Source organism: Typopeltis vanoorti, chromosome 22, assembly GCF_054136105.1.
Source record: "Typopeltis vanoorti isolate ZY-2024b chromosome 22, IOZ_Tvanoo_1.0, whole genome shotgun sequence".
Taxonomy (NCBI): domain Eukaryota; kingdom Metazoa; phylum Arthropoda; class Arachnida; order Uropygi; family Thelyphonidae; genus Typopeltis; species Typopeltis vanoorti.
Window position 1 is genome coordinate 98,811,968 of NC_143570.1, and position 17,779 is coordinate 98,829,746.

The window sequence follows — 17,779 nt, forward strand, 5'->3', positions numbered from 1 at the left end:
CTCACTGTATAGATTATATCCAAAACCTTGGGTGGACACATTTGGGACTCCCACCAGAACACCTGAGCTTGGTGGCGGAGGATCGTGACCACTGGAAGTTCCTCTTGCAGCTGCTGCTCCCACAACCCAGTTAGGAAAGGTGGACCTTCAAGATGAATGAATAAATATAAACCCCATCATTAGAAACGAAGAGATGCAGCAAGAATAAGTGAAGAAGAAATAGGAAGAAGGTACAGAACAGTGTCAGAAGAGAAAAAAGTGTAGACAAAGAAAAAAATTCAGTTCTAAGAGTGAAAGGAGGCGATAGAAGATGTGGTATGAAGAAACAGTACCAGAAGAAGAGAAGATCAAGAAGTGGATTAGACAAGAAACACTGAAGTTAGTACAGGAGAAAAGAATGTTGAAGATAAGAAGGGATACATCAGAACAAATAGAGGAGCAATATAGAAGAAAGTGTAATGAGATGCAAAAAGCAGTCAGAATGGATAAGATGAAATGGTTAGAGAACAGCACTATGGAGAGCATAAAACTAGGGAGGTGTACAAAATAATTAGAACCATTAATAGAAGGTGGCAACCAAAACAGACCACAATTAAAGATGAAAAAGGCAAAGTATTGCTGAGTAAAGATAAAATTGTATAGCGGTGGACAAGATACTGTAGTGAGCTATATGAAGAAAAACTAGATTTAGATAGCGTTGGGAAACTGACTGAAAAATTGAAGCAGATATCACTACCATGTAATGAGTATGATATGGACATTTTAAGAGGAGAGGTAGAAAAAGCAATAGGATGGCTAAAACACAACAAGAGTCCTGGTAATGATAACATCACTGGAGAAATGATTAAATATGGTGGTTGAAAGTATGGGTACTGAAATGCACCAACTATGTAATATGGTATGGAAAGAAGGGAAAATGCCAGAGGAGTGGGTGAAATCGATATTAGTGACATTATACAAGAAAGGAAATAAGCTAGAATGTAAAAATTATAGAACAATTGCCTTGACAAGTCATCTTGGTAAGGGGATGATGATGATCCGTGTGTAGATGCTTAAGTTTTGGAGGCTTAATGGATTGTATACAGCACTCAGAAAGGATTAAAACAGAATTTAATTCTTCCTATATTTCGTCTCAGTCAATGAGACATCTTCAGGGATTACAAAAAAACTAATGTAACATACATACAAATAACAAACAATACTAAGCCCAACCACGTGGGTGACACTAAGTCCTATCTAGGTGTTACAGGAATATTCTAAGAACAGGATGGGTACAGAAGTCACAAATGAAGAGTTCTATCGGAAGATACAACCAAAGGAGAATCTAATGCAGAAGATTATAAAATGGAAGCTGTAATTATTTGAACACATCTGCAGAATGAGTGAAGACGGAAGATAAAGACATTCATGTTTGGTATTATGGATGGTGTGAACAAAAGAGGTAGACCTTACAAAGAATGGATAGATGACATAAAGGACTGGTGTAGAATGGGTGTACAGAAACTGCAACACTGTGCACTGGACAAAGAATGGTGGAAAAAGATAGTGAAGGAGGCATCGGACACCAACGGGCAGTGAGCCCATGGTTCGTGATGATGATCTCTTCTAGCCATTACTGTTTAATTAATCCCATGCGCTTATAGTGTCAAATGTCCCCTGGTGGCAGAAATTTGTACTATTTTTTTTATCTTCTGTAAATAAAAACCCCATGTTCCAGAGTGTATTTACACTAAGTTTAGTTTAATTTCATCCAATGCATTTTTTGCTACAGGATTCTGAACATCTCTTTAATTATACGTACACACACAGACATATATATACCGTATTTTTCGATAGATAACACACGCATTTTCTATACAAAAAAGTCTAAATTTGTTAAAAATGAACATGCACGGTATACATTAGAAAGGTATGAGAGGTAAATCAAATGTAATAACAAAACTAAGGTAGAAGTATTACTTAATATTTATTGAACATTACACTATTCAAATCCCAAAAATTCTTCATCAGACTCAATATCGAAAGAATCAATTGCATTAAAAATTTCGTTTGGTATTTTTTCAGCTTTTGGAACAGTCTTTCTTTTGAAAATTACCATCGGTCGCAGTTTGGAACCATTTGCAGTTACACAGAGAATCACAGTAAAGTTAGACCTTTCTGCCCTGTTGTAGGAACTGAAACCTCTTTTGCTCCCTTCAGATTCACAGTTGTAGAACTACGCATGTCAAAACTTACGGGAACCTCATCCATATTCCCAAAGTGACAAGCATCAACCCCCACACAAGTTTTCTCTCAGAAACAAATGAAATTTAGCTACTTTCGCTTCCCAGTTGCACAGCAAATTTGGTCCAACACTAGTGGAGGAGTGAACACTTAAATTGTTTCTCTTCATAAATCCAAAAACCCAAGATGGGTAGGCCTTGAAATCCTTTATATTATCGTTTTGCACAATTCTTTTCAATTCCTGCAACACACGGACAGTAGATATTCTCATACCATTAGCGCTTTCACTAACAACCCAATCAAAGTTTTTTTTCTATGGTTGGCCACAAGCACCTTCTAAACCTCATTGCACGTTTACTCGTATGTAAAACATTTCAGGACTGTTTCAGCCTTTCGCCATTCACGAACATTACTTTCTTCAACACTGAACAATCTACCAGCTTCACGATTCCCTTTTTCCTTTGCTACTTCTACCACTTTAAGCTTGAACTGCGCTGTGTAAGATTTTCTCAGAGAAGTACTTCTGTCTTCCATGTCGACCACTGCTAATAGCAACGCACGTGTTTTTAAAGAATTTCTCCATTCTCTGTCTGTTACTTCCTAACTCTCCCGCTAGTTGGCGCATGTGCATTATCTATACAGCAAAAGGAGTGATGAAAATGTTGGGGGTGCGCGTTATACATTAGGTGTGCGTTATCTATTGAAAAATACGATATACACATATATAAAATTTGATATCTTTTTTAGTCTGATTTTTGTTAATTTACTGTATTTCAAAGTTAATTATTTTAATTTCAGCTTTAATTACAATCTCATTTTATTTTGCAATGACCTGTGTGGTGGCACTCCAACATGTGACAACTCTGTAAGAAGGATTAGCGTGTTTTGTTCTAGCTTAAAATTGTGATGATGCTCTAATGATAGCTAGTTAATTTCAGGCTGAAATACTTGCAATAACAATATTAAAATATTAGTCATTAAAAACTCAATTTTTCTTAACCTTTTCTCAAGTATACTTGTATAAATTTTACCTTGAACACTCAGTAGCAAAATTCTTCTGTAATTCTCACATTCTCTTTTATTTTCCCTTACATAATGGCACTAGAGAGAGCGCTATTCCAGTTATTTAGTATTTGACATTCTGACCACGCATTTTGAATTATGCATTCCACTACACAACTTTTATACTTCCATATTTGAGCATTTCTAGTTGAATATCATATACTAAAACTGCCTTTCCACATTCCAAGTTTCTGATGGCTTTTCTACTACAAGTATAGTGTATGTACTTCTGACTGCATTCTTCTTGAATGCTTTCTATCACTACTGTGATTTGTTATAATTTTAAACAGCACTTCCATTTAATAATTGTCTGAAGTACACACAAGTTTGGATTTTTCTATTCTTGCAACCAACTTCACCAAATGCCTCTCTAAATGAATCAATCAAAGAAAAAAAAAATGAAGAGTTTGAAATAATGTTTGTATATTTAAGTCTGAAAAGGTGCTCATCTTTCATTTTTTAAAAACGAATAAAAAAAAAATTTACACATTTTCTTTTCGATATATTCATTTCTCTTACTCAAAACTAAATTGTCTTGCTTAATGCTATGCATTATGGGAAGAATCACTACCCAGACCAATTTCAACCTTTATTGAGGTCTCATCAATGGAAGCCAGAACCAGAAGTGATATGAAGGTTAAAGTCACATTTCCATATACAAGTAGACAAAAGGTGTCACACCTTATTACTAAAATACTCTGGATTAGAGACGGATGGTTGAAGTTTTTTCACTTTTTTATGCTATAAATTAAAGATGCCAAGATTATACCCTTGATTTAGTCTTTTATCCAAGTGTAAGTAAACAAAGTTTTCACCTGAAGTAACTTCAGGACTAAGCAACTTGTATATAGAGCATCATTTAATCCAGAGTATTTCAGTAATAAGCTGATACCTTTTGGTTACTTGTATATGGAAATATGACTTCTGCATTACTTCAACCTTGGTCTCCCACTGTTGAGACCTCCATAAAGGTTGAAACCGGTCTGGGTAGTGACCCTTCCCATAATGCACAGCATCGGGGCTGTTTCTACAGTTTGCGGGGCCCTGTGCGAAATGGAAAAGCGGGGCTCCTGAAAGTTAGTAACATTTATGGAAATTTTAAATGGAAGAATATCTTGTTAATTAATTAAATCAAATATGAAAAATAGTTATGCACATAAATAAACAAGTATGCTCTTTAGCATCAATTTAAGTAAAGGTATAATAAATTTAGTTTAATCCTTTATCCAAGTGTGAACAAACAAAGTTTGCGCCTGAAAGTATCTTCAGGACTGGGTTAAGGTGGTACAACACCAAGGCAACTCGTTGCAAAGGTGGAGCAAGCTACCAACACTCCTATCTCAGTATCTCCCATAATGCAAAACACATCTCCTTGCGGATATGTCTAATGTTATGCATTAAGGGAAGGGCCACTACCCAGACTAGTTTCGACCTTTATTGAGGTCTCTTCAGTGGGAGCCAGGCCCAAGTGGAGATACCAGCCAGAAGCATTAGCAAGGTCATCTCTACCTATAGGAGTTGCCCTAAAGAAATTGCAAAAAAATTCATTTTTTTTGCAATTTCATGCTCTATACATATTATTGCTAGTGACAACAAACATTCTTGAAACATAGAAGATCGCAAATAGGTTTTTATTAATTTTAATTTGGAAAATGACCTTTCTGCTGATGCGACCATAACTGGACTGGTCAATAATATTTTAAATGTCATAGTAATATTTGATAAATATCCAACAAATTATTTGCAATTATGAATTTTAAAATATTAATGGGTGCATCTTCTGGAACAATATTTCTAAAAATAATTAATTCATTGTAAAATTCAGATGCACCAATATCTGTATTTAATTTTTGATACAGCTGTTTGCAGCAAAATTTTAATTCATTTTTCTTATTAATTTCATATCATAAAGAAATCCAAATGATTTTTGGTGAATTTCATACAATTCAAGTCTTTTTTTGACAGATTGTGGAGCAGTATCTAAAATTACAAAAAGAAAATGTATCCTAAAAATATCTTTGTTATCACCTATGTGTAATTCATCAGGTGTTTCATAATCAAAAAATACTTTTCTTTGACATAATCGACTTTCTTTAAATTTAATTTCTTTTTCTATTACATATATAACAGTTCTTTAGCAATCTCAAAACAGCTATCAAATCCTGATATTCTCTGCTCTTCAAAGTACTGCAGTAACGCTTTAATATGCTTAGTTGCTACGTCTATGGGAATTTTTGCATTTTGTAATACTTTACTTACTAAATTAACTTTTGACAAAAGCTCATACCAAATTACAATGCTTAGTATTAACTCAAATGACTTAGTATGGCTTAGTATAAACTCAAATGACTTAGTATAAACTCAAATTTTAAATGGAAGAATATCTTGTTAATTAATTAATTAAATCTATGAATCTTAAATCAAATGAATCTATTTGTTCGTATATTGAAACCACTTCTACTTTCATAGTATTATCTGATGCAGTTTTAAATAATTCTTTTAGTGCATTTAAAAATTCTGGGAAAATGTATAACTCTAACTGATTCTATTCTACATTCCCATCTTGTATCACATTTTGGAGATATCACATTTTGGGTTTTGGAGATAATTGTTTAACAAATTTCTTTAATTTTTGTTAAAAATTTCTTTAACAAATTTCTGTCCCAACGTGAAGTTGAGGTAGCAAATAATGTATATATTTTTTGTATAACATTAAAAAATTTTATTGCTATAATTGATGATTTTACGACATCCCCTAAAATCAAATTTAAATTATGACAGGCGCAAGGAGTATAAATTGCCTTTTGGTTTTCATTTAAAATGTAAGCATGGAATCCCTTATAAACTCCTTTCATATTCGCTCCGTTATCATACCCTTGCCCTCTACAATCTGACAATTTAAGATTTAATTTAGTCAAAAGTGATTTTATATTTTCATATGTACCTTTTACCAGTAGTGTCATCAGTTGTTAAAAACATCAAGAAGTGTTCACGAATTTCAATATCTGCTTCAAATATATGTAAACATCTAAAAATTACCGAAATTTGCTCCTGATGACTAACATCAGGAGGACAATCGAGAATTATTGAATAGTACTTTGCCTGTCGTATCATATTTACAATATTTTGTTGAATTCTGGTTCCCATATCAATTCATTTTGCACAATGGGTGATAGATACGAATTTTGTTTCTCACCTATATTTTTTTTTTTCCGAACATCAGATTAAATGATCTTTTAAAAGTGGATCAAATTCTGCAATTAATTCTATGATTCCAAAAAAATTACCATTATGGGCTGTGTACAAAGTATCAAAATTACCTCTGAAAGCTAAATTATGTTCGGATAAATAAAGAATTGCTGTTACTATTCATCTTAAAACATTTTTAACTGTTCTACTTCAAATTTTATGGCATTTCGATTTGCCTGATCAATTGTATTGTGATTTTTTAAATTACATTTCATTTGTGTCCATGAATACATGCATTTCGTGTGCACTGGATTTTGTTCGTGCGACTCTAATCTTTCACTTACATGTCACCAGTCAGAAAAGCCATTATTAGATAAAAAAATTATCATCAGAAGAAAATAATTTTGCAACAAAAACAAAAAATAGAGTTGGAAGAGTTTGAATATACAAGCCATCTTCTGTTTTGCTTCCCTCCATTTGCAATTGTCCTAACATAATGAGCTGTGGAAAAACACCTCTTGTCGTCATCTTTTGGAAAATCATTTTCAGTCGGAGGAGACACTGGACTACGTTGTACAATTCGTGTTAGTGTTGCGCTGTTCAAAATTTTGGGCCATGTTGCTGGATCATCAATAGTAAATAGTTCACCTTCCTCTGGTGTCTCAGTTTTAGGATCTTCAATACTCATTGTTTGACCAAACGCCTCATGTTCTCCGCTTCCTTTGAGTATTTCGGAACTCTCATTATTGATTAATGTTGAAGCCGAAGAACTGTTTGTAGTTATTTCAGAACTCCTGTTATCAACTGATATACCTGAACAAATATATGAGTTCAACTTCATAAATTTAAACAGTGAATTTCTTTGATGTTCCTCATTTTTCTTGTTTTCGCTTTCGTTTTTCATGCCACTTGGGTATTTTCTTCCATAATAATCACTCTCACGACTAGTCATACTCTAGAATTAAATATGATAGATTTAATTATAAACCAAGTTAATAAATTAAAACAAAATTACTTACCTGATAAATAAAATATATCTAAAATAGATAATATTAGAAAATAAATAAATCTTATATAGATTGAAAACTCCTATTTAAGAAAAATTCTGATGTCAGATAACCTAAAACCAGTTTACAAAATATATTTTTAAGATGTTTTGCAAGTAATGTCACTTAAAAAAATTGCCATGACAGTACGTGTATATGCTTACTTGTTCATAAAATCATAAACTAAAATCAAAAAACTCCTTAAAATGATTAAAAACACCTGTTTTAAAATGCACTTTTCCCTATTTAACACTATGTTGTATGATAATATTATATATCTTAGAGTAGTTTCAAATACTACTGCTACGATCTTATTTCGCTTACTATAACAACAATAGTTGGTTGTAAAATTATATACATATATTTTTCTATATAATAATATTTTTTATATAATAATTACAATATTAATTTATATAATAATTTTAAAAAAATTAATTGACTTTCTTTTTTCAATTTGTTGCGCTTTGCGGGGCCCTGTGCCACCACACAGTTCGCACACCCATGAATACAGTCTTGCATTATACATGTCCGTAAGGATATTGCTTTGCATTATGGGATACTAAGGCAAGTGATGTGAAGCCATTAGCCTCTATATATGAGTTGCCCAGTGCTGAAAATACTTCAGGCACAAACTTTGTTTGCTTACACTTGGATAAAGAATTAAACCAAAGAATATAATTTCTTGGCATCTTTAATTTAGAGTATAACCAAGTGACAAAATTTCTAACAAAATAGCATAGTAAATAGGTCTTGTATGTGTGTCCTCTCTCCATGTGAATTTAGATATCTTTATATCGGAACATGGCAATAGAAATGCCTGTATTATTCTAAACATGAGTACTACACATAAATCTTGATAAACGGTGGGGGGGGGGGGATAATGTATGCCAAAGTATTACAATATGTGATTTTGTGCACAACATAAGTATAATAACATCATTATGTAATAAAAGAAACAAACAAATCTCATCTCATCTTCCTTTTACCCTCTTTTACCTTGTGGTGTCGAGGATTGATTAATCATTGGACCTCAAACAGTTCACAAGATAAGGTGGTCAGCCCTATGCCCCGGTGTATCCTATGACCTGTAGTGGTGAGTTCTCAAGGACAGTTTGCCTGCTTTGCAGAATGAAAACCCTAGGATAACCTAGGGGGAAACCCTACTGTCCACGCCCAAGACCAGCTAACTTGGCTATGGCTGAGGAAGATCCTTTAGCTCCTCATGTCACCAACAGGAATCGAACCTAGAACACTCCTTCACAGGCATATGGTTGTGAAGTGCACAGCCACTAGACTAGGCTGTGTGGACAAAAAAAAAAAAAATAAATAAATAATGATATTAAAATCAAATAAATACAACTAAAATCTGTGGAGGTTTCGCCATTTATGATATCAATGGAATAACGAACAAGTATGGGCTGGCAATTTCGGTCTTAGCCAACCAAACTGTACTCTCTACTGGCTTAAACCACAAATGCATATGATGGTACAACATAAGATTTCATGCCAGCTGGGGCATTGCCCAGTTAAACTAGCCCCCCCCCACACACACACACTGTTTTCATCAGAGAACCAGTGTGAACAGTGAAAAATCAGCTACACTACCAGAACAAACTCAAACTCAACATCTAGAAGAAGAGAAGAAGAAACAAAACATCACAAGAACTGAAGATAGAAATCATATATAAGGAGTATTAATGAAAAGGAAATCGAACTAGCAGAAGAAATGGAAACGTACCATGTGGACATACCTGTCATTACAGAGATAAAGAAGACAAAAACAGGTGAGATCTTATTAAATAAAGAGTATAGGATGTTATTTTCAGGCAGCAATGATCAAGGAAAGGAAGGAGTAGCAAAAGAATTCAACACCAAACATGAAGATAAACTTCTTGATTGGAAGGCAATTTCACATCAAGTTATGTGGGCAAACTTCAAAATGGGGACATGGACAATGAAATTTATTTGTGTCTATGGTCCCACAAAAGATTCTTCACGGAAGAAGTGGAGAAGTTTCTTTTGAGATATTAAAACAGGCAGCTGACCTAAAGAAAATGGAAAAAGTAGGCCTTGTTGGAGATCTGAACAGGAGAGTAGGAAATGAATCCCACCAGTCATATAGGGACATTTTGGGAAAATCTGGAGAAAAGGGCAGAGCTAATAATAATGGTAAGTATTTCATGAACTTCTGCTCAGAACACGGACTAGTCATTACTAACACCATGTTTCAACATTAAGATGTGGACAAGTGGAGAGAAGACGCAAGAAATAAGAAAAGCCTCAATGACTACGTCATCGTTGATAGTGATATCATAAGGTTGGTTCAGGCTACAAGACTGTATAGGGAATTCGAAATTGAAAGTGACCATTACTTAGTACTACGCAGAATAAAAATGGATATCATTTTGAAAAGTACAGTATGTAAGACAGTTTTAAAAAGAATTAAAGTTGAGCAGATTTCACAGGTAAATTGTAAACTCAACTATGCAAACATTATTGAAACAAATTTGCAGCAGTTTGAAAGCAAGAACCAAACCCTGGAGTCTCATTGGCAAACTCTGAAGACGACACTGATTAATTCAGCTAGGAAGGTACGTGGTGAAGTTGTCTGCAAGGATAGAAAAATAAGAACACCATGGATGGACACAAGAAGTTAAAAAAGCAGTTCTGGAAAAGAAGAAAGCATAACAAAAGTTCAAAAGCAAATCAGTCAGCAGAGCTCTAAAAGAACACAGAAAATATAAGAGCTAAGCTGTGTGTAAAAGTAGCAAAAAAAAATCTTGGGAAAACTTTGGTAAGAATATGGAAGAAAAATATCAGGAAGGTGGCAAAATGTTCTAGAGGCTATTGAAGAAGCATAGAAATGGAGGAAAGAGTAAAAGGAATCAAAGATGATAAAGGTGATACAAAAACTGAAGATAACGATATCCTAGATGTCTGGAGTAATTACTTTGAAACACTGATAAATGAACCAGGCAGTAACGGTACCATACTAGAAAATTTTCAATTAGAATGCAAACAGGAGTACATATCAATACTTGAGGTTGAAAAAGCCATCAAAAACTTGCTTAAGTATGGAGATATAAGTTTTGCAGTGACTACACTGCATAATTCAGAAGGCCTGGTCAGAAGGTCAAATTCCAGATGATTGGAGTAGAGCTCTCATAGTACCCCATCTATAAAACAGGGAATAAAACTGAATGTGAGAATTACGGAAGACTTTCTCTACTAAGTGTTCCAGGTAAGATTTATGCAAACATTCTTGAAAACAGGTTGAAAAAGATTGTGGAAGAAAAACTTGGAGAAGAACAAGCAGGGTTCAGGCCAAATACAGGCTGTCAAGGTCAAATTTTCACTTTGTCTTAAAGTGAAAATTAAGAAATTGTAAGAATACGACAATCATCTGTACTTAAGTTTTATAGATCTGGAAAACACATATGACAAGGTGCCTAGAGAAAAGCACTTCAATACATTACATGGGGTGAATGGAACATAGCTGGTCCGGTTAGCCAAATTCATAGTGTATCTGCTCTCCAGCCAAAATGTTGTGGGTTTGAATTCCGACATGGGCATGGATGTTTGTGATTGTCTCTGGAAATATCAGTGGTGGTTGGAGGTAGATGGCGTCAGTGTAGTTGCAGTCATTTTATGATTGAATGGTGGAGACAGAGTTGTAGAGCAGGTGCAGTCCCTCAATGAGTCCCTGGACTCCTTGGAGGTGTCAAATAATAATAATGATGATATTTAAGTTGTCAATCAGCAGTTAGAATTGAAGGAAATACAGGAAGATGGTTTGATGTAAAATCAGGGGTAAGACAAGGATGCACATTATCTCCATTTTTATTCATCATCTATATGGATAACATTATGAAAGAAAGTGCCATTAGGCATGATATTATTATTATTATAATTATTATTACATAACACCTCCAGGGAGTCCAAAGACTCATCGAGTACTATGGTGTACATTCCTTAAGAATATGTGGTGATATGTCATCCATTCCCACAGCCTTATTAACATCTAACCCAATCAACACTTGATACACCTCTGATTCTTTCACTTCCAATTCTCTTAATAGTTACCTTCCTTCTATATATGGTACCACATCATTTACACCAATATGATATATGCTGATAAAGTGCTTCATCAATAACTCCAGTATGTCCTTTGAAACTGCCAGGGGCAAATTCTCCATGCTTGCTGCGCAAGCTCATTAATTGAGAAAGAAGTAATATTTATTTGTCAATAAATGCATGCAATTATTAGCATTCCATTTAGGCTTTTATTTCTGTAGACAGAAGATGTCTTAAGCTTATGCATCAATAATTGAGCTTTGCGTTGTGTATCGAAGGCCGATGCTTGCTCATCTAGTCAAAGTTACCTTGGCTTGCTCGGCTGTAGGAGCTTCCAAGTCCTCGCTGCAGCACTGTGATTTCATGCGCACCCGCATAGCCATTTCAGCTCACTTCACATTGTCTTAAACACAAGGCCATACGCAGTCAAAGTAGCTCTAGCCAGTGAGCTTCAGCCAGCCTTTACAAGTGTGCATGTTGCTTGGGAAAATTAAGCTACAACCAACTTTTTATGAAGATGTTATTGACCAGTTCATAAAGAAGAACTGTAGGGTAGAATTTGTATTCAGGTAGCTAAATTGAAAAAGATAAAATATCATTTCTAAAATAAATATCGTATTTGAATGATTAAATGTACATAAATTTCTAAATATATAGTTTTAAATGATCAGCAATTCATTATTCCGCTAGGCAGACTTCAATGACACCTCTCACTCCCTGAATGATAACGAGTGTGAATTTCAAGACCAGCATTCGCCTCTGGAAACTGCTAATCTGCTGCAATGCTATCCACCAGTTTCAACCTGCCATAATTATTCTTTCTCTTGCTTGCCTGTAGCACAACTGGAAGAACGACGGTATATTGTGCCATTCGATTGGAAAAGGCCTATGTTTGATTCTTGTCGTGATGAGAGGAATCTTTAAATGGATTTTTTTTCAACTGAAAGTGAGTTAGCCGATCTCACATGAAGGTAGCAGGGGTTTTTCTCCTGGAAACTCGGGTTTTTCATCTCACATACAGATAAGGCCTGGAGAACACACAATTTACAGACAAAAAACTAGTGGTAGTGATGGACAGTAGATGGCACTGGTGTAGGTGATGATGGTAGTGGTGGTTCACTGTAGTTGGTGGATTAAGTAGTGGAAACTTAATCCACCAACTACAGTGAACCGCCAATTGGAAAGAGAAGGCAGGGTAGACCTCAAAAAAAAAAAAGCATATTAGATGGATAATGAGAACAGAACAGACCAATATGGTCTACACTGGTAATTAGTATTATGATGATGATATATATACAGTACTCACACACAGGAAGTTACAGCAAAGACTGACAGAACCTGTCATTCCTTTTTGAACAACTGAATGTTGCAGATCTTGGAACATAAACATACATGGGACAAAAGAGAAGGCATAGTTGAACTGATGGTTTGCAGTTGGACTACCAATGGATGTTGAATGGCTTTCTCTCATATTTTGATAGACTTAGAGGAAAGGAGAGACTGATAGGTGCCAAGTCAGCAGTAGAGCATCTATAGAAATACAAAACAGGAATAAGGCAAAAACAAAATGTAGTAAGCCTGTGGAGGTGGGTGAATTAACCAAAGGCTCATTTAAAGCATCAAGATTTTTTTAAAACTGGTATACCTTGTTAGTGAGCATATTGGAAAACAGTATTCTGAGATTAGGCAGATTTAGTAACTATATAGGAGAGCACAGGACCACAAAGTTTTTGGATGCAGAGTACGAGGGTGGTCTGAAAAGTTCTTGGCCTAACAATGAAAAAACGAATTTATAATTTAAAAATTATTTTTATTTTTCAACATAATCTCCCTTAAGACAAATACGTTTATTCCAGAAATGCTCCAGTGCCATTATCCCATCTCTGTAGTGGTTCTCGGTAAGATCTGCAAAATACTCCTCTACAGCTGCAATCACCTCTTGATTCGAAGAAAAACGCTGCCCAGCGAGGAAGAGTTTTAGTTTTGGATAGAGACAGAAGTCAGAGGGAGATAGTCAAATCTGGGAAATAGGATGGATGTTCCAGCAATTCATAGTGCAGATCCCTTAATTTTCCCATTGCCAAAACACCTTTGTGGGCAGGTGCATTGTCCTGATGAAAGATGATTTTTTTCTTCTGCAAACTGGGTCTTTTCTCACGAATTTTTTCGTCTAGTCTGGTTAAAAGATTGGAATAATATTCCCCAGTTATTGTTTTACCCTTTTCATGATAATTAATAAACAAAATGCCTTTAGCATCCCAAAACACTGATGCCATGACCTTTCCTGCTGATGGAACTGACTTTATCTTTCGCGCTGAATAACCGCCTTCTATCCATTGTTTTGACTGCTGTTTGGATTCTGGTACGTAATGGTGAATCCAAGTCTCATCCATAGTAATAAATCGACACACAAAATCAGTTTTATTCTTGTTAAAATGCTCCAAGCACTGTTCAGAGATTTTAATGCGACTGCGTTTTTGATCTGCTGTGAGCAAGCACGCTACCCATCATGCACAAAAATTTTCATTTGCAATTCTTTATGCAAAACATATTCTACACATTCTTTTGAAATGCCTATAATCTCAGCAATTTCACGCACTTTGACTCAGAGGTCCAATACCATATTGTGCAGTTAATCAATGATTTCTGGTGTTGTTACACTTTTTGGATGTCCTGCACGTGGATCATCTTCAAGACTGGTACGGCCACGTTTAAACTCGGCAGTCCATTTCTTAATCGTCAAAAATGAAGGAGAAGAGTGGCCATAAACTTTTAAGAACTTCGAATGAATTTCTTTTGGCGTTAAACCTTCTTTTACAAAGAATTTTATAACTGCACGATACTCGATTTTATCCATTTCAAGGGATACATATAACATTTTTGCTTCAGACAAAAATGTTATATGTATAAAACCAACTACTTGATAGAATGACTTGCAATTTCACATAGATGCTTATGACTGATGTACCAACTTAGGGAACAAAATTGTGCCAGTAGTATTGCCATCTATGGTCAAGGCTGAGAACTTTTCAGACTACCCTCGTGGGCTATACATATGACGTGTCCAAGTAAGGTTAGGGATCTGGAAAATAGAAATGTGGTCTTATTGTGGGAGCTGGTGGTCATCAACTGTAAAGAGAGATGAGATGATATCTTTTTTATTGGAAGAGAGAGAAATGACACTTTAAAGATGACCGTGTTGTCCTCAACTGCTGAAGAATGTATTCAGTTCAGAAAGAAATACCATGAAAGATTTTGAAGCTTAAAATGTTTGAACAATGCAAGGCTTGTCAACTTAAGCAGAATGAATGGTTGTAGAAAAACTATGGTTAGAATAAGGGGTCAGCGAGAGAGCATTTATGCATGAGGAGGATGAGAGCAAGTGAACGAACATAACCCTGTGGCTCTCCTATATTAGTAGGAGAAACTGTCCTGTGTATCATGCTATGTACATCCAGAAGATGCTAGCTAGACACCATACAATGGTAGTTTGCTGTGTAGAACTCTTTGCACGATCAGGTTTTGCAAAGACCATTGGAAATGTGGAGGTACAAATGCACTTGTTTTTGCAACTTCTCCATAACATATGTCCAAAGGTAGTTGATGTAAGTAACATCTGCTGTGCACTGAAAGAAGCAAAACCATATTACAGGTTGGATGACGATTAATTGTTGTATTTCCAGGTAACAAAAAAAAAATGTTAGACTAATTTATCATTATTTTAGAAAGAACTGAAGTGAACTCATTTCCCTCTCTTTGGAAAAGGCTGCATGTTTTCATGTTGTACAAGAGCTAACAAAGTACATGTGAACCAGCTCCCAAGACCCAAGTTTTAAATAGAGATAGGAAGACCCCAATCAGGATGAGAATACTTTTGTGATATCTAAGATATTCAAAATCCTTGTCTTTCTGACAAAAGACCAGAAAAGAACTGCAATGCACTACTTTTAATATAAGTTTAGAATCTACACAGGAACTGCAGAATCGGTTTTTTCAAGGCAATGCTACTGGTGGCATTTGGAACGTGAAAGAAACTGCATAAATCATAAATAGGGATCAGGGTGCAAAACTGCTATTTGTGTAAGAAGCAAGTTTTCTTCATTTGGCTTTTCCAAGTTGATTTGGATTTCGTGATGACTTTTGTAGATGTGAGCTTTGGTGCAACTATTTGGTCCAACAGTTTGCACCACTGTTAGACAGGAAGCTTACAGTGTGAGTTACCTAGAAAAGCAATGACATTCATGCATACTTAAAATGAGAACAGCATAAATTTCAGGATTGTTGGGAGAGTAACAAAAGTAATCCAGTTTACTGGTGGATCAAATGATTTGTGTGTTCAGTCACTACTTATATGAAATTCTCTTGTATCTATTTAGGCTTGGTGTTAGAACTGGAAAAGGGAAGAGAACTAAATTAAGGTTTCAGAGTTAGAATTTCAAAGCAGTCTGAATGGTTTTCAGAATTGGGAGAGTGACAGAAATAACTAATGAATGCAATATAATGGAATAAAAAAAATGTAAGTCAAAATAAATTTAAATAAATTTTTATAAAATGGAGGTGGGGGGGATTCAACATTTGGTATTCACTGGCATGGGATATCATAATGCACAAAAAACACCTTGTAGCAGAAGGAATCATAGAGTGTGCCTTAAAGTTAAGATAAGTAGTGGTTGTTGTAGACGAAAGTTGAGATTTAGTTAAGAACAGGAGATGCCTATAAATAAGTGCACATCATCTATACTTACATGAATGTCACATAATTTCTGTTTTAGGTTTCGTGGAGGGTTGGTATTTTAAGCTTTTCATAACTAAAATGTTACTGGGGTTTGTTTTGTTGCTTTTTTTTTTTTTTTTGTGGTGTTGGAGAAAAGTTGAGGAATGTGTGAGGTGACAAAGATGCAAACATAACCACCCACACTCAGAAGGAGAGAGCACTCAATTTCCTGGATGTAATGTTATCTCAAGAGTATCCAAATACCTCTACTTAGCATCTTTCACTGGTTGGAGAATACAAGGTGGTGGTATTTACAGGTTGAGGCACCAGTTGGGAGTTCCTAATGCACTGCCATCCGGGTTGCAAAAAAGTATGCTAGGTATACTCTTGAAAATGCAAAACCAAGATGGCATCAACTACTTCAGGCAGATGACATGCACTTAACCAGGAAAGGAAGGTCGTCTACTACGCTGTAAGTTCAATTGGCATTTTCTAAAACTAGTAAGGTGTCCTTTTTCAACATGAACACTTATTCTTTTAATGAAAACAAGTCGTACTGCAAGAAGAAAAAATGGGTTTTCCAAAACGCATTGTGTGTCATATTTTGTTTAAACTAATTAACGGCGGTGCTTAAATTGTCACATTCAATTTTCAAACCAAAATATTTGATAATGCAGAGTTAACACGTCTCACAAAAATAAATACCTACTTAACAACTTTTCCATATTTTTCGAAAATCTTATGAAGATCATTATTCGTCAACGAGAACGGCAAATTTCCTACATACACTGTACTTTTACTAGGCGCAAGTCCTCCGCTCATATTCAATCCACAAATGATGTATCACTTTAATTTAGATGAAGCATTAACTGACGGTTAAAGCATCGCATACAAGGGTATTATGTATTTTATAATACTAAAAAAACAAATGGTTGTATATTTAGCTTATTCATTTTTCTTTGACAAGACTAACAGCTACTCGTCAGTTAAAGATAGAGACATTTTTTCAGTGATTTATAAAGGCGGCGCTCTCCGTTAAGGGTAACAGAAACTTGGAATAATTTCAAAAGAACATGCAATTTTACACCATTAATTATTGAAGTAATACATTTTCCAAAATTAGCATAACATGAAGATCAGTCAAGCTTAAAATTTCATGAATAAACCGCACGTTGCCGACATTTGAAACAACTGACGTCTGGTGGTATTATGCGAACATTGTATTTATTTGATTATTATTAGTTTTTATTTTTATGATATATTTGTCCGATACGCTAAAGGTCAGTGCCGTGTATGGGGTGCAGGAGAAGAATGATAAAGAAAAATTTACTAACACTTTTTATTTAAGAGTTGAAGGTTATAATTCTTGGGAAAAACTTTATGAGAAAGGCTGTTCTAAACATCAGAGATGGTGTGGGAATAAATCAGGAGGGGGAGAGCGGGTTCAATATGTTTGCAGAAATAGTCACTG

At 35.0% G+C, this 17,779-nt stretch overlaps 1 protein-coding gene across 1 annotated transcript in view; it reads right to left on the bottom strand.

The window, feature by feature from the left end:
• The window catches only part of LOC150094585 (zinc finger CCHC-type and RNA-binding motif-containing protein 1-like), a 167,520-nt gene extending 150,040 nt beyond the window's left edge, over positions 1-17,480 (bottom strand). The window contains exon 1 of the mRNA XM_090412108.1: positions 17,018-17,480. Within this exon, the coding sequence (XP_090268234.1) occupies positions 17,018-17,130 (113 nt within the window). The 5' untranslated portion in view covers positions 17,131-17,480. The remainder of the gene's footprint in view (positions 1-17,017) is intronic.
• Positions 17,481-17,779: the final 299 nt, after the last annotated feature.